This window comes from Sitophilus oryzae, unplaced genomic scaffold (genome assembly GCF_002938485.1).
Source record: "Sitophilus oryzae breed Bouriz unplaced genomic scaffold, Soryzae_2.0 scaffold_1913_pilon_pilon, whole genome shotgun sequence".
NCBI lineage: Eukaryota > Metazoa > Arthropoda > Insecta > Coleoptera > Curculionidae > Sitophilus > Sitophilus oryzae.
In genome coordinates, this window is record NW_022146628.1 from 370,344 (window position 1) to 389,409 (window position 19,066).

Consider the following 19,066-nt stretch of genomic DNA (forward strand, 5'->3'; position numbering starts at 1 on the left):
AACTGAAATAATAAATTTGTGAAATTTTTATTTTTTTAAACTAATCATAAATTTTTCTGCAAAAAATGATGATAAAACAGTTTCTGTTGAACTTGTGACACAAAAACATTTCAAATTTATGATTTCAGTCTGATAACTATTTAGTCAACATGTTTAATTTTTGTCAATGATGATAGGTATTGATAATTTCGATTCCAAATATCTCGACAACCATTACTCGTAGCGATTTTTACCATGAGACCGATTTTATGTTAAACATCGTAAATGTATATTTTTTTACTCAGTAGTTTTATACAGGTACGGATGAAAAGTTATTACTCTTCAAACCAGTTAAAAAATATGTATCATACATATTGACATCAAAATCAAATTTCTCATGTCAAAAAACTCCCAGACACCAATTTCAATCAAAATATTGACATTACTTCAGAAATTATTTGGAAAAAATTGAAATAAAAATAAAACTTCCACACCCTGTATCTCCGAAACTCAACATTTTAGGACATACATTTATACGAACTTTTTTACTTACTTTTATCTGCAGAATATGCTGCCGAAGTTTCCGGAATACAGTTTGGACCACCCTGTATTATAAAACCTTCATAGATACACTAACACAAATTATTTAAATTTCACTTAAAAAAATATTGACACTATTATTTACATCAGTAGTTCCCAAACTTATTTTTCTCGTGGACCACTTTCAAAATTTTACTGGTTTCGGTGGACCCCCTGCTGCTACATTTCTACCACATTCTTAAAGTCGCCAAAAAATAAAAATTGTGTCACTTCTGAGTTCTGTCCCTATATTCCGATATGTAAAATAAAAACGAAAAATGGTACATTTTATATCACTTTATTTATTAAAAGAATAGAATTACAAGAAAAAATATTAAGGTAATATAGGTTCAGGTCATAATTTTAATTAATGGGAAGGATGTATCTGATGGAGTGTCAGCAAACGATCAATGTTTGGCTTTATTTTTGTGAGCAATAACCGCAAATCCCCCGCTCTGTGATGTTTAATTTGCTCCTTTTTTGTTAAGAGGTTTGTAACGGCACTAAAACTCCTTTCGACAAGGTATGACGAGGGAAAAGCTATTAAAAATTTCCTTGCGATTTCCCACAGTCCAGGATATTTTTCGGGTATTTCTGCTTGCAGCCAAAATGTTGGGTAGCCTTTTCTAAATTTCACCTTCAGCTCCTCATTAGTGCTTAGCTCGAGCAGCTCCTCTTGTAATACAACATTGGCCACTTCCGTTTCATCAAATGGATTTATGATCCATGGTGGTATATCCATCGTCAGTATATCTTCAAACCTGGTTTTGAAGTCATCATGCAGAGCACTTAAATGTTGACTGTAGGTATGGATATCCTCATCAATACATTCTACCTGCGACAAGTTTGGAAATTGAGAGAATTCGCGCCGACTAATGTTTTGCTTCATAAATTTCAATTTCCCAAGAAAAGCCGAAATTATCCCCTTTGTTTTTATTAAATTCAGGCTGTCCCCTTGTAACTGCAAGTTAATATCATTAAATTTTTTAAACAAATCTGTCAAATACGCAATGTCTGCTTTGAATTTGATCAAGTTTTCTTTTAAATCTGGATCTCTACTTTCTAAGAACTCTAATATGGAATCGAAAACAGAGTAAAATCTCGTTAAGCATGCACCTTTCGACAACCAGCGTACTTCAGTATGTAAGAGCAGTCGTTGGAAGTCTTCATCATTTTCGTCGCACAATTGAGCAAATAAACGCGTATTCAATGCATTGCTTCTGATTTTGTTGACAGCTTTTATTACAAAATGAAGAGATTGGTTCAACCTGTCACTTAAATGTTTTGCCACAAGATGTTGTCGGTGGATTACGCAATGAATAGCTGTAAGTCCTGGTATAATTCTTTTGAGATGACTTATAAACCCACGATATCGCCCGACCATTGCAGGAGCTCCGTCTGTTGCCACTGAAATAATGTTTGTAAATGGGATCGATTTTTCCGTAAAAAAATTACTCAGGACATTAAATATTGATTCGCCTTTAGTGTCAGTCTCCAAAGTTCTGGCAAATAGCAATTCTTCGTGAATTTCTTCCTCAACAATAAATCGGACATATGCCAATAGTAATGCTTCATTACTGGGTAACGTTGACTCGTCCAGTTGTATAGAAAAATGAGTTTTTTGCAGATGATTGCACAAAAAGCTTTCGATATCAGAGCTCATTTCATCAATGCGTCTTTGTACAGTATTGTTACTTAATGGAATTCTTTTTAGTACGTCAAATGGAGATTTGTGCAAAACAGTTTTTAAAACCTCTTCAACAGCGGGTAAAATTAATTGTTCTCCGATAGTGTGCGGTTTTCCAGATTTTGCTATAAGTAATGAGATATTGTAAGATGCCCGCAAGCCATCATCGTTACTTTGAGATGTTGAAGCGAACATACTGTGCATGGTGGGTCTCTTTCCATATTTTTCTTTCAATGTTTGAAAATATTTTAAATCTTTACCTATTTTATCAGTATGACACCTTTTTAGATGATCTTCGAGCTTTGATGGTTTCATAGAGTCATTGCTCAAAACTTTGTTGCATAATAGGCACATGGGCAATTGTTTGTCTGCCTCTGATGGAACAAAACCATATTTCAAATAATCGATACTATATTGTCGACATTTTTTCTTTGCTGTAGCCATGTTTCGTGTCAGTTACCTTACCTGTAAAAAAATGTTTTAGTAACCAAGTTTTTTTCTGAATATAGGTATCACACCGCAGCCTTTGTCAGCACGCGGAAATAGAATTACGGCTTGTAAAGGGACCAACTAATAAACCGCTGAGACAAATACAGACGTTTTCACAAAACGGTATCAATTTTAAAGTACATAATTTACCACTAATTTTTAATAGTATAAATAAAAATTGGTGTACTCAGTATCGAATACTGATCATATTTGTGTAGGAAAAATAAAAGTCGAAATCCCAAAATTGTCCATAAAAACGATAACTAACATTTTATTAAATCAATGAGTTCACGCGCTCCGTGTATTTGCGTATTTTTTGTCTGCGGCTTCATTGTTAAAACGTGACAAACTGGCATCGAAGTCCAAGCCCCGCCCTTTTCCCGTCGCCCGCGCACCGCTCGCTCTTTCCGAAAAGGAATAGTTTTGATAAAATAGTTACTTCAAAACCAATTTAAAATGATTATGAAATTACTGTTTTATAAAATTAGTAGTTATTTGCAAGAAAAATTACAAAATTAATTGCTCTGCAATATTGCTTATTCGGCCTTTTTAGAGAGGCAGTGTTTCTCTCGTGAAAAAACAATTGAATAAAACGTGCTGTGTTTGTCTTCAAATCGAAAGAGGACAATTAAAATATCTGTAAGTTACTAAGTTACTTATCTATACAGGCCGTTGTGATCAACCGACTAGTACACGTAAACAAAATACTTAAGTACTATAACAAAAAAAAGGTAGGTTACTTACTTTTCTCCGGCACTAGCAAACACAGATATAAATTTTCTCACAACTTTTTTTCCAAATTCCGCCTTTTTTTCGAAATTCCGGAAACAAATGAATGCGTTTGCCTTTGGCATCAAGTATTTATAGTGGTGATCAAGTTCATGTCTGAACAAGCATTAAGCATTGTCGGGCGGATAGCGCTTTGCAAGTCTGTACACGAAATTGTACGTAATATCGAATACGCAAGTTTGGACAAGTAACAGTCGCTTGCCTTATTAAAATATTATCTGCTTAGATAGGTACTTAAAACAATGTAGGTAGGCCCTTATAAAAACTATGCTTACATTTTTGCTCTTTACTATCAAAAGCAGATAAATTTTCGTGGACCCCCATTAACATCTTATGGACCCCCATTTTTTGTTCACGCCTACGTAGACCCCCAGCAAGTCTCCCGTGGACCCCTGGGGGTCCACCTGGACCACTTTGGGAATCACTGATTTACATTCTCTCCCTATATCTAACAATGCACTTTATTTTCACTATTTATGATTTAAAAGATAATTTTAAAATATTTTTACATAGACATTAGATTCAATCAATATTTTTGTATATATGTATATCCTTTATTTTTAGGCCAATCCAGATATACAGGATATCATAACTGGTCTGGTCAAACTCTTGAATGGAAACGTCAATGTTCATGCCAATACAGCTTTAGAAATGGGCCGTCCAGTTCGACCAGTTTCCACAAGAATAAATAATAGGGGCCCACCAAGAATAACTGATGTTCCGCCACTGCCGCCTGATTTCAATTTGCCAGCTCCTCCTAAACTACCACCTACAGGTATCCTAAGTAACAATTTAATTTGATACGTGACCAGGTGTTTTATTTATACAGGGTGGCGCCTCTCATACGCCGCGGAGACCCAAGGAGAACAACAGTTTATATTGAGAACAACAGTTTATATTGAAATGAAATTTTGTGAGCATATTATGTAGGTTAATTCCGAGGTTAATTCAGAGTACTTTTTAAAAATATGGAGTTCTACAGGGTGTTCCCAAAAAAATTTACACATCAAAGTTGTGTTTTTGTAATGGAACACCCTACATATCTATTAATTGATTTTCGGGTTCTGGGAGAAAAATAAAGGTGAGTTTGATAAGAGGTATATGCCTAAAATGTAAGGTTGCGGTAATTTCAATGAAAGAGCTACCTAATTTGGAATTTACCCGGTATAGTCTAATATGTAGTTAAATTAACTACACCCAAAAAGTTATGCCGGGTGAGACAAAATTAATATTGAACATTGGAACCTTTAAAAGCATATTACTCTTTTATTTTAAATGGAACACCTTAAAATACTATTAAGGTTGCCTACCTCTCAAACAAAGATTTTCCTAGATATGTTCATTTACAAGACTTGATCTGAGTAGATCCTTATTATTTGATAAAATCTAGGTGGCTGTGATATGTCTGACGTTACTTCAATATAGCTGTCTAATTAGTCTAACTTTAACAACTAGTTATCATTTTGTGTCAGTTAAAACAAAAAAAATTCAGAAATTTGCGAAAATGCGAAAATGCAAACTTATCCTATCACAACCAAACCAACTAATAGAATACTTAAATAATCCTGATTTTATCTAGTCTATTTTTTTATGGGGATATTTAAAGAGAGTGTTCACAAAACTCGACTAACTATTGCCGACAACATGAGAGAAATTATTGTAGCTGCTTTTCGAGGTAGAACTTCAAGGTAGAACTTCACATATGCCTTTTAAAATGAAAAGATCCTTCTGAAAAGACAATCATTTTATGCAGTTAACAGGAAAGGAAGCATTTTCAGCATTTGATTTTATCTAGTTAATTTTTATCACATAATTATAGGTTTATATCTAGTTTTAATTCTGTAATAATTGAAATATGTTTAAACGTGTATCTTTTTATTAGGTACCGTTGAGTATTTTACTCTAAAATGTTTAATTTTTGTTAAATTAACAAAAGGTATATCACACAGCCACCCTAGATTTTTTCAAATAATAAAGATCTACTGACGCAAAATCATAAAAATTAAAATATCTAGGAAAATCATTATCTGAGGGGTAGACACACCCCATTGAACACCGGAAAAATATACTAGGTATTCCGTTTAAAATAAAGCAGTAACTTGCTTTTAAAAGTGACTAATGTTCCATATTAATTTTGTCTTACCCTGTATTACTTTTCGGGTCAAATTTCAATTTTGTTTAACATACAATGGTTACTGTAATTAAATATCAGGCTATACAAGGTCAACTAAAATTTAGGTACTGTTATCGAAATTTAAAATTTACTGTTTATTTTCACAAAGTGTGAAATATGTCAATATCCTTAGATTTTAGGTATATGCTTGTTTAATAAAACTCACTTTTATTTTTTCTTAGAATCCGAAAATCAATTAATATATAGGGTGTTACGTTAGAAGAAACACAACTTTGATGTGTAACTTTTTTTGGGGACACCCTGTATAATTCTATATATTTTTATAAAATTCTTTCAGTTAACCCACATATGCTGCCAAAATTTCGTTTCGATATAACTACCGTTGACCTTGGAGCTTCCGCGGCGTATGAGATGCGCCACCCTGTATACACATGATGATGCCTACATGATCTCTACACAGATAGATTTTTAATGAAAATGTATCCCAACCAGCAAAATGGGATTCTACTAGGTGTCACCCCCTATAACTTCTTTATTTTTTCAGATAAAAAAAAATAGATTCGGATATGAGTATATAACATAAATGAGAATTAATTGACGTATTCAATTAGTTTCGTTCACTTCGCGTTTCACCGAAAACGACTACAACTTTTGATTTTACAAACATACCAAATTTTGCTTTTTTATCTGAAAAATAAAAAGTTATAGGGGTGAGCGACTTTTAAAAAACACCCACTATAAGATTGAATTATTTACACAGTCGGATTCACAAAGATTAAATTAGACACAACAGTCAAAGAGAGTCGAAGCTTTAATTTGACATATATAAATGATCAAAAATGTTTATGAGCGTATTGTCATTTCCAAAATCAGTTATTATTATTATTAATTAAACATAGTTGCGGCAACTTTTTGATAGACACCTTGTGAAAAGTGTATTCTCTTATTCATAAATACAGGCGAAAATGAGGTTTTGATTAAAAATACTATGTACTTTTTGTGGCAATTTTCAGGAGTGGTATGCAATTTTCTTTAAAAATATTTTTTAAGATTATACTTGCTTTATACTTATCAATTATCATAGAAAATATTTTTAAAGAAATAAAGATAACATTAATAAAATTATTAAAACTGTTAAATTTCTTTCCTTCTTCTTGCTATAATTGTAAAACTTGAAGTTTAAAATATATAACTTAAAACATTTAAAATAATCATGTTTCCGATTTCAAATTTTTGTAGGTCCAGTACCACCGCCTGTATCAACACGACCTCCAGCACCATACCCTTTCGAGATTCCACCATCAAACGTCTCACCAAAGCGCCCATATCCGGGCAAACCTGGAAATGGCATTTCAGAAACGGGAAATGGCAGACCTGGGTAAGCTGTAAAATATATTATTTTACTAATGTTTAACGTTTTAAATTTATTAAGTTTTGTAACCTTAACAGCAACAGTAAAATGTGATTGCCTACTAAATTCTTCCAAACACAAAAACAAATTAACTGCTAATAGACGGAGAGCTGGCTATGGCAACATAAAAAAAATATCATCGTTACATGGTAAATTTTTCTTGTGAAGTATCCTTTTGTGTAGACATTATGAACTAGTTATGTCTTCCAGCGCGATCCCGAGGCTTAAGTGCACGGCCACACAGAGAGCGTTTTTTGATTTTTTAGCGTGAAGCGTCTTTTGCGTCTAAAACAAAATAACAGGATTATATAGGAGTGGCCCCACCAAAAGCGTCTAGCGCTCGGCGTGTCTCGCAAAAAACGCAAATGAAAACAAATCAATTTGTTTTCTGTAGCGTCTTTAGCGTTTTCTATGAGACCCCTTCATAGGCGAACGTAATATTTAATAATACAATAAAAATAAATTAAATAGTAATAGCATTTTTTTCATTTTAGGATATTATCTAAAAATATTTTTATAGAGAACATCTACTGTTTAGGAAGATTCTATTATATTCAAAAATTTCAAGGAAATGTTTGAAAAAATGTAGTTTGAAATGTTGAAAAAGTCATAAATTAAAGGAATATTTTCTTACGCATAAAAAATAGTTTTTTATTTGTAAAAAGTGTTTTTTCTGCGTAAAAAAGGTTTTTTTAACAGAAACAAATAGTTTTTTACGTGTAACAACATAGTTTTTACAATGTAACATAGTTTTTTTACACGTAAATGTTATTATATATATATATATATATATATATATATATATATATATATATATATATATATATATATATATATATATATATATATATATATATATATATATATATATATATATATATATATATATATATTTATTAAATCGACGGAGTCAGACCCGGTACGTTGAAGATAGGCCGTCAGACCCGGGGTATATCGGACGAAAAATGTTCAAGCGATGCCTTCAGGCCCTGATGCTGGACCGTTTAATTTGTCCCATTTATATAAAAAATAGAAGTTTATTCGTTTTCGCCAGACCCACGACGTTGCCGCTTTTAATTCTCAAATATTTATATTAGAATTAGACGAACGGACCTTTTGACGCGGTAATTGATCACAGTGCAGAAGTAAAAACGGTGCATTTCTGCTATAGTGAATATTATTGTACTTATTGTTAGTATTATATATATTCTGTCTTATAAATGCATCTGTGCGAAAGCGTTTCTATCTGAAATTTTTTTGTAATAAGCATTTTGTAAGTGTTTACTAAGTGATGATGGAACCCCGTTTATTATCTTTATACTTTAAAAGAAACAAAGTTTAGCTACTTCTACAACGAAATCATAGCATCGAAATAAATTTTTAGATACTCGTACAATTTTTTGACACGACGATCGATTCCGACAAAAAAAGATTTAGTTACTTCTACAATGATATCGTAGCATCGATATAAATATTTAGGTAGGTACTTGTACAATTTTTTGACACGACGATCGATTCCGTCGACTGTCATTTCTAAGGTAATTTGACGCCGTGTTTTGGAATCATAGGGTATGTGTGTATTTATCATTAACCTTTTTCTATTTTGTTATAAAGAATTATTTTAACTTATTTTTTTATTACATACAGATATGAGGGCGGCAATTTAAAAATTTGCACTGTGGGCAAGACGGGTAGAAAAAAGATGCTCATTTAGAATATTAAGAAATTCAGACAAAAAAATGAAAATAAGCATTCTTTAAAGATTGTTTCTACTAGTTTTATTTAAAAATATAAATAATATAAGGTCTAATCTGGCGAGTTGAGTTTGGATGAGACTGTAAACAAAATTTTAAAAGTATAAATGTAATAAGTTAAATTTTCTGCGTCTGATAAAATTCATGGAGCAGTAAAGTAGGAAAAAGTGTAGGTTTAAAAGCATCAATTTCTGGGAATTCCATATTTGTAGAGGCTGGGAACCACCTACTTTTCTGGGAACCCCATACTTTCAAGTTTAAATTATTAGAACTGTGATTAAAACAAATCACTATTTTCATTCATATTGCAATCAATGAATAATAAGAATATTATATTATCAAATATTACTCTAATTAAATTTTCGAATACAAAGTAAATATAGAAGATAGAACATATTATAGAGATGCAACCATAAAACGTGTTTGTTATATTTACATGGTGTTGGTAGATAGTATCCAGCCGTAAACTGAATATACAACGTACCTATTACTGTAGTGTGTAGCCACAGTTTAAAGAATACGTGTAGCCGTCAAAATTTTTGTTTCACTGAAATTACTGTTTTAGATCTCACTGAACGAAATAGGTAATGCAATAAAATTAATTATTGTGAAATAACTGAATTCTATCATATTTATGATCGAAAAAAAAACGGCGTCAGCGATGGCTATGAAATGAAAATTGCTGTCATTTTATATGTAAAATTATATGGTGAATGTCATCGATCGTCATTTCCAAGCCAACTGGACGCCGCTTTTTTTCGATCATACGGTACCTTTTTGTTTAAACTTTTTCCTGTGGGGAGGAATATCATAGAAAACCGCCTTATCGTACAGTCACTATCATATATACGATGATCGTAATTATTTTGATGTCATTACTTCGACAATGAAATCATACCACCGAAATAAATCTTTAGGTACTCGTACAATTCTTTGACCCGTCGATCGATTTAGATGAAAAACTACAACGAAATCATAGTACCGAAATAAATTTTTGGGTACTCGTACAATTTTTCGACACGATGATGATTAAAATGAAAAAAAACTTTAGGTTCGCATATGGTATATGTATAACCATATGCGAAAATGTCAAAAATTGACATATTATGATGACATTCTATTGAGGGTGCATCCACACTATCCTAAAAACGGCGTATCGGCGTAACGGCGTAACGACCTTGAATATATTTCCAGTAATTCTATTGGCTGAAAAATTCATCTGTCATAAATTTTATCTGTCAAATTCATCTGTCAAAAATTTCAGCCAATAGAATTACTCGAAATCTATTCAAGGTCGTCACGCCGTTACGTCGTTTTAAAGATAGTGTGGATGCACCCTCAGAAGTGTAATTTTGTATCGAATAATGTCTAAACACAAATACGACGACCGATTTAAACGAAAAAATTTTTAGGTACTACTACAACGAAATCACAGTACCGAAATAAATTTCTAGGTACTCGTACAACTCTTTGATACGACGATCTGTTTTCTGAGGCGAAAAACATTTTTAGGTACTTCTACGTAAATTTCTAGGTACTCGTACAATTTTTGACTCATCGATCGATTTAGATAAAAAAAATGTTTAGGTACTTCTGTAACGAAATCATAGCACGAAATAAATTTTTAGATCCTCGTACAATTTTTTGACACGGTGATCGATTTAGATGAAAAAAACTTTAGATACTCGTACAATTTTTTGACACGACGATCGATTCTGACGATTGTCATTTCAAAGGTAATTTGACGCCGTTTTTTGGAATCATATATATGCCATGTGTATACTTATCTAATAAGTAAAGTGTATTCATTTAGAATATATTAAGAAATTCAGACGAAAAAAATCAAAATAGGTAGTAAGTATTTTTTAAGATTGTTTCTACAAGTTTTATTTAAAAATTGTAACAGAGAACCATTATTATTATAGGGCCCCTCTCGGACCGCTTGGACCAGTCCATTATAAAAAAGAGCGAGGGATAGTAGGTAGAAAAAACATATGATTTGATTTGTCACGGAAACGTGAAGTTTATTAATAAAAGTGTTTTGTTGAAATTCTTCGAGTTTTATCATAAAGTTTATGGTTCGACACCCAATAAAATAATTGTAACGAATCCCCGTCACAAAATATAAATAATTTAAAGTCTAATCTGGCGAGTTGAGTTTGGATGAAACTGTAAACAAAATGTTTAAAAGTGTAATGTAATCATTTAAATTTAAATAAAATTCGTATAGCAGTAAAGTAGTAAAAAAAAGTGTAGGTTTAAAAGCATGAACTTCTGGGAATTCCCTATTTGTATAGTCTGGGAACCACCTACTTTTCTGGGAAACACATACTTTCAAGTTCAATTTATAAGAATTGTGATTAAAAGAAAGCTCTATTCTCATTCATATTGCGATTACTGAATATTAATATTAATAATATTATACTACCATATATTACTCAAATTAAGTTTTCGAATACATAGTAAGTAAACATAGATAGAAGATAGAACATATTATAGAGATGCAACCATAGAACGTGTTTGTCATATTTATATGGTGTTGGTAGATAGCATCCAACCGTAAACTGAATATACAACGTATTACTGTAGCAATCAACATTTTTGTTACACTAAAATTACTATTTTAGATCTTAGTGAACGTAGTAATGTAATAAAATTAATTATTGTACTGATTAACTACCATATAATCGAAAAAAAAACGGCGTCAGCGGTGGCATGAAATGAAGATTGCTGTTATTTTATACCGGGTGCGTCTCAAAAGTGGCTCACCACTATAACTTTTGAATTTTTTTTTAGATAAAAAAACGAGATTTGGTATGTCAGTATATGACATAAATTAGGAATTATTGACGTATTCAATTGATTTTGGTCACTTCCTGTTTCACCGGAAATGACTACAACTTTTGATTTTTAAATGACACCCCCGGTATGTTTTTGCATTATTTGATAGAAAATGACACTCTGAATCGAATGACATATCATATGTCAACTTTTGACATTCTCGCTTTAAAAAATAGTATTTTAAATTTCTATCTATTATAGAGTGCCATGGATGTGTTAAAAACACTAATTTTTAATCAAGGAGCTTTGGAAAAATAGGTTTGATAGTCTAATGATTTTCGTGTCTTGTCCGGGCCCGTTTTAAGATATCAAAATCGAATTTTTAAGCATATCTCAATCTTTTCAAACGGAACAAAGGTGGCTCGTTAGCATATTTGGAAAAAGCATTTTTCTACGAATAATTTGGTACCACAATTTGGTACTCGAGTCAAATTGTCATTATGAACCGCATGTTACAAATAAATCATATGTGAAAATGTCAAAAATTAACATATTTATGATATGCCATTCTATTCAGTGTGATTTTCTATCGAATAATGTAAAAATATACCGGGGTGCCATTTAAAATCAAAAGTTGTAGTCATTTCCGGTGAAACAGGAAGTGACCAAAAACAATTGAATACGTCAATCAATCCTAATTTATGTTATATACTAACATACCAAAACTCGATTTTTTATCTGACAAAATAAAAAAAGTTGTAGGGGTGAGCTACTTTTGAGACCCACCCGGTATACGACGATCGATTTAAATGAAAATAATTTTTAAATACTTCTACAACGAAGTCATAGTATCGAAATAAATTTCTAGGTACATTTTTTTGACACGACGATCGATTTAGACGAAAACATTTTAGGTACTTCTACAGCGAAATCACAGCATCGAAATAATTTTGTAGTTACTCCTACAATTCTTTGACACGACGCGACGATCGCTGATCGATTTAGATGAAAAAGAAATTAGGTACTTCTACAACGAAATCATAGCATCGAAGTAAATTTGTAGGTACTCGTACAATTTTTGACCCGCCGATCGAAATAATTTTGTTTCTAGTATTTATTAGCCGAACGACGGGTTTCGACAATAAAAGTTTGTTACTTCTACAAATCCGGTGATGACAGCAATTCAAAAAAAGATTAGACCGTAAATTATTGATATTTTTAAATGAAACTAATAGGAATAATTTTAAAAGAATACTTATTTTCATTTTTTCGTCTGAATTTCTTAATATTCTAATTAGAGTATGAGCATTTTGTTTTCTACCAAATATAACACGGCTATATCTTCGTTTCTCTTTAATAGTTTGCTTTACCGTGTTGCCGGTTCTTGGGTCTGAATACATCGATTCAACGTAAATCGGCTTATACGCTTATACTAATGTCGAAGGTGGCGCCGCCCGTGACAATACCGGTGTACCCCCAATCGTATATAAAAAACATAAAACCATTTTTTCAGGCCCAGCTGAAATTTGGTCAGGGAAAGTGGGGAAGCCGTTCTAGACGATAACCACTGAAATCGTACTCAGACCCGACCCCGGGCCTGAAATGTCGAAATCGGGTCTGAGGCCAATGAAGCAACGTAGTTTTTGGGCTCGTATAAGCGGTTTAATAAATCTATATATATATATATATATATATATATATATATATATATATATATATATATATATATATATATAACTTATTGTTTCTGGTAAAAAACTTTTTTACATAAAAAAATACACGTATTTTTATATATATATATATATATATATATATATACATATATATATATATATATATATATATATATATATATATATATATATATATATATATATATATATATATATATATATATATATATATATATATATATATATATATATATATATATATATATATATATATATATATATATATATATATAAAAAAATACGTGTATTTTTTTGCGTAAAAAAGTTTTTTTTACCAGAAACAATAAGTTTTTGACGCGTAAAGAAATAGTTTTTTACGTGTAACAAATAGATTTTTACACGTAACAAATAGTTTTTTCACTTAAAAGATATTTTTTTTTGTGTAAAAAAGTTTTTTACCACAAACAATAACTTTTTGACGCGTAAAAAATAGTTTTTTTACGTGAGTTATGGGCAACTTTAGTACTGTATTACCTACCTTCTCAATAAAGTTATATTTTTAAAACACGCTCAACGTTCGGAGAAATATAATTCGTGTAACAAATAGTTTTTTATACGTAAAAAATATTTTTTTTTGGGGTAAATAAGTTTTTTTACCAGAAACAATAAGTTTTTGACTCGAAAAGATTTTTTTTTACGTCTAACAAATAGTTTTTTACACGTAAAAAATATTTCTTTTTGCGTAAAAAAGTTTTTTTACCAGAAACAATAAGTTTTTGACTCGTAAAGAAATATTTTTTTAGGTTTAACAAATATATCTTTACACGTAACAAATAGTTTTATACGCGTAAAATATAGATTTTACGTATAACAGTTTTATTCGCGTAAAATAATAAAAATAGTTTTTTTACGTGTAATAATTTAATTCACTTTTACAAAATTTGTATTACAATATCAATATTTTTGATAAACACGAGGACTGCGCATAAATACACGTCGCGTCACTACGTATTTCTAAGCCGTTAACACGTTTCGTTACAACTAGCTCGTGTGACAGGGCCGTCTCAATAGCTCGTATGTCACGGCCTTGAATGTTTACTCCCAGCGCGCGTAGAGAAGTTTCACTCCAAAAAGTTTCATAAATTATGTTCTAAAATTGCGTTGGCAGCTAGTAATATATATTTACTATTCTATTATATAATTATAATTCTTTATTATATTATATTATAATTATAACAAGTAACCACAACACTACAACATAAAAAACTATACACATATAAACTAAAGTTCGTAAAATAAATGGCAAATACTATTTATTATTTTTACACACACCACTGGCACTAGCAGTAGATTGTGTTTGTCGCCGAATATATGCCCCGACCCGTCCATAATTCAATCCCAGCATCTTTTATCTTCGTCTCTTCAACGCTAACCGCGCCGATCTCGCCTATCTCTTTCTCACAGGATTGATTGTTGAATGGGCCGGAAATCCACGAGCTTGCGACGCACAGTGCTTCGTCCCATGGACAAAAATCGAAAAAAAAGTTAAAATTTACTAATATCTGAATATGTAATTTTATACTTATAGCAATGTTCAACCATCCCGTATATTATTTTTCATAAACAGCGTTTTTTGTTAGTAAATATTTTCACTAAAAATAAATTTTGCGATCATTATCTTATCAGTGAAAAGAATAACATTCATAGTAGTTCTGTATATTATGGAGTTCAACGGTACGTACTTAATTGAAAGCCACTATGGATATTGTTAAACAAGGTATGTACTTTAAATTTATTTCTAAACAAATTCGTGATTGTTTAGTTTTTATTTATTTTTTAAGATGATTCTTAAATGGGTATAAAAATTTTACGTTTTCAAACTTCAAAAAGGCATTTAAAAAAACATATCAAAACATATCGTATTTATTGAATATTTGTGTTGTCATATTCATACACTTTTAATTTTTGTATAGTTCACCTGCGTCTGCTTGCGACGAACTTTATTTTATAATACTTTTCAGATGGAGTAAAATTGATAAGCAATGCCGATCTGGTTAATACTTGGCTTGATCATAAGGACAAGAACACAAAATTATTTGTATTTCAAAAAATGTGTTCTTTATTAGATATTGATGAACCTTCCAGTCAAATGAGATACCACTTGTGCCTGAAAAAATCCACTATGTTGGAGCGAAACGCCGCATAAAAAAAGTTTCAATCTTTCAATTTATTATAAAACCTCATACCCAAGAAAAGGAAAAAATAATATATGGATATGGTCTATTAAAGAGGTAACTATTAACATCCGAACCTCTCATACGAACAAAAAGAACAGTAACAACGCGAAAAAGTAACATATTAGAAAATAATGTACAGAAATATCTTATATGTGAGGATACTTCATCTACCTGTGGTTTGAATATTATAAATTTGGAAGATTCTGTCAGCAGTGACTCTTCTGAATCAGAGTAGTTACGATCTATGCATTTTGTTGTCCTAAAGTAAATTTATAGTATCTTAAGTTTTTTTTTTAAATTAAATATAACATTAATGTTTCTTTTTCATTAAAGAAAAACATTTTTATCTTATATTAGGCTTATATTGTAGGAATCATGTTCTAATATTATTTCAATTCTTTTTATCACAGGGATTTATTTTATACTTACACCGTTTTAATCTCGGTTTTAATACTATAAATTATTATTTGCTTAGATGGAATACAGCTCCAACATTTTTATTATTTATAAGATTTTTTTTTTCATAAACGTGGGACTAAGAACATCATCATTTAGTACAATGAGAGTACTCATCATTTGTGTCAAATAAACCTAGTTTGAATAAATTGCCTACAATAAAAGAGAAGTTTTGGATTTTTGTCCTCTAGAGCCATATGTTCGAAGCACTGTGCGACGTGTCGACATCTTGATAGAAACGAATTGACATCTTGATAGAAACTGCAGACCTGCCGCGTCTTTTGCGTGTTTTTAATGGACACAAATCGCTTAAAACGGTAAAATCGCAAAAAGCGCTTGAGACGCAAAAAACGCAAAACGCTAAAAACGCTTTCTGTGTGGCCGTGGGCTAAAGCAGGTGTGGCCAATCAAAAGGGTGAAATTTTGACACTAAAAATTTTATAAGGCAAATTCCCAAATAGCTTTTATTTATTATTAAAAAACGTGGAAAATTGTTGGCGGATATTTTTCCCGTGGTTAAAATGCCGGCAGACAACGCGAAAGAGGCATGAAATTTTGACAAAAAAATCATCGCATACGTACATGCCGATTGGTGGAATTTCATGTTTATTTATATAAAATGCCCAATTCAAAAGGGCAGACAAAAAAATCGTAGCTCAATCTGCGGTAGACAGTTATCAAAACTGCGATATTACTCTCTACATGGCGAGTCTTGAATAAATGCAAATATTTTCAGAGTTGGTAGATCTCGATAAAAGAAACATACTTTCTCTTTACCGTTTTCCAAATAAGTCCAAAATAACCGAGTTATTCGAGTTTAAAAATTTAAAAAGTAATTGAATTTTTTTAATAATTCTGTGAGCCATTTGTTTTTTTCTGTATTTGCATCCATTCTTTTACGACACTTCGTAACGATAGAGTAAAGCGGTAAGCATGGTAGGTTAACAAATAATTATACCGTGCGTAAATTTGCGGTGAACAGGCAGTTACAAGTTACAAATATGCCGGAAAATTTAAAAAATGCACGATTTTCAACATTTTTTGTCAAAAAAACCTCATAGACGTGTTCCTAGAGTAATATCGCGCTTTTGATAACTGTCTGTCGCTGATTTAGCAACGATCTTTTTGTCTGCCCTTTTGTATACGGCTTCTAAAATAAATATACATAATTAAAAAAAAAATATGGCCTCTGATTTTTCATGCCTCTTTCGCGTTGTCTGACGGCATTTTAGCGACGAGAAAAATATCTGCCAACAATTGTCCATATATGTTTCTTAATAATAAATAAAAGCTATTTTCGCAATAATAACTCGTGTACCTTATAATATTTTTAGTGTCAAAATTTCACCCTTTCTATTGGCCGTCCCCGATTTAAGCCCCGGAATCGCGCTGGCATACATACATGACTATTTCATAATGGCTACACAAAAGGATACTTCACAAGAAAATTAGCCATGTAACGATGATAAGGTTTTTTATGTTGCCAGCTCTTAGACGATAAAACTAAAGATGCAGTCAAATAAAATACATTTATCATTTTTAGTTAACTGTTGATGTTAAAAATTTTAACGATATTTTATATTATAATAAAAAGAAAACAGTTAAAACATTTAAACTGTTTCAATATTTTAGATTCTACAAGCCTCCAACAGCACCACCTTGGAATAGAAGACGTCCAACCAAACGACCAAATCCATACGTACCACCTTACAAGCCATTACCGTCCATGACAGATACAGATCTAGTCAGCTTGACATCTGAGCTGCCTACTGATGACATTTTAACATTAAATCTGGACTCCCAACTCGGAATTCACAGTGAAACAGACGAACAATCGTTTGATGATGATACGCTTGGTGAGAAGATTGATGGAAATTTGACCAAAGGTATGTATAGTCATTGTCAAAATTTACCAACATGACGTTAGGAATTTTATGTATAGTCTGTCCAACGACAAAATCCTTGACAGTGATAGGTGTGGGGTGTGTCTCTCATTTTAATTTCAAAGTAGTTTATTTTATTTTACAAAGAAATAAGTTGGTGCAATCGGAACATAAAGCAGAATCGCAGCTCGAATATTTAAAATTTGAGTGACTTGAAAAAGTGATTACTTCAAAATATTGTAAAAAACCTGTACCTATAGAACTAAAAAAATCTAATCGAGTAATTTTATTAAAAAAAGTTACCAAAAAATATAAAAAAGATTTCTTACTTTTAAACTCAAGCAACTTCCAGCATTTGTTATTACAGTTGTCAATATAACCTACGTGCAAATAAAAAAAATATTGCAAAGAAATAAAGAAAACAAGATATTTTATTAATAATAACACTTACTGAATTTTATACCCTAAAAGTTGGTTAATTAACTTTAATCTTAATTTTTTAAACCAATATCTTTTGACATTATCTCTCTGCGGTACTAAAATTTATTATTTCCTCGTCGTGTGATGTTATTTTACAGATACTCTAGTTTTCGGTACCATGTACGAGATGGTATACAAACTTCATTTGTGGCTATTACAACTTTCTGGTCATAGTCTCTGGCAAACTGTGTCTCTGGCGGTCTCTGGGCACCGAATATCAACTAAAGCTATGGTCTGCGTCAATACTTAATTTTTCCTCGAGTTTTCCTCCACTTAATTTTAAAAAACACGAAACACACGTAATAATGCAGTCCAAAATGCAAAATGCAAATTATTTATCATTTCTATTTGACATAATTTGACACAAAATTATAACCTATAATTTGATAAGAGTTTGACAACTCTCAAAAATCTTAAGTCGGGTTCATGCGCATCGGCGTCCGTTTGTCGTTCATCGTTCCCTCAAACCAATAATATTGAAATACGATCTGCCATTTTTAAAATAAACCATTAAAACCGATTAAAAACAACCAGAGACGACGCATGACGAATTTATTTATAAACCCATCCATAGTTTACTTAAAAAATATTAGAAACTTTTTTTTTAATGAAATAAATGGATTGGTATTGACGTCATCTGCTTTTTTCCTGCCATCGTCTGTCGAAATCTTACTTCAGAGACTTTTAAAGATCTCAAATAATAACATAATTAAAACAATATTATTGAGAATAAT

At 31.3% G+C, this 19,066-nt stretch overlaps 1 protein-coding gene across 1 annotated transcript in view; it reads left to right on the forward strand.

Annotated features, from left to right (window-relative positions):
• LOC115883483 overlaps positions 1–19,066 on the forward strand; it is a 129,376-nt gene that overhangs the window by 74,265 nt on the left and 36,045 nt on the right. The window contains exons 4-6 of the mRNA XM_030901847.1: positions 4,088–4,298; positions 6,897–7,035; positions 17,602–17,855. Of these exons, the coding sequence (XP_030757707.1) occupies positions 4,088–4,298; positions 6,897–7,035; positions 17,602–17,855 (604 nt within the window). The remainder of the gene's footprint in view (positions 1–4,087; positions 4,299–6,896; positions 7,036–17,601; positions 17,856–19,066) is intronic.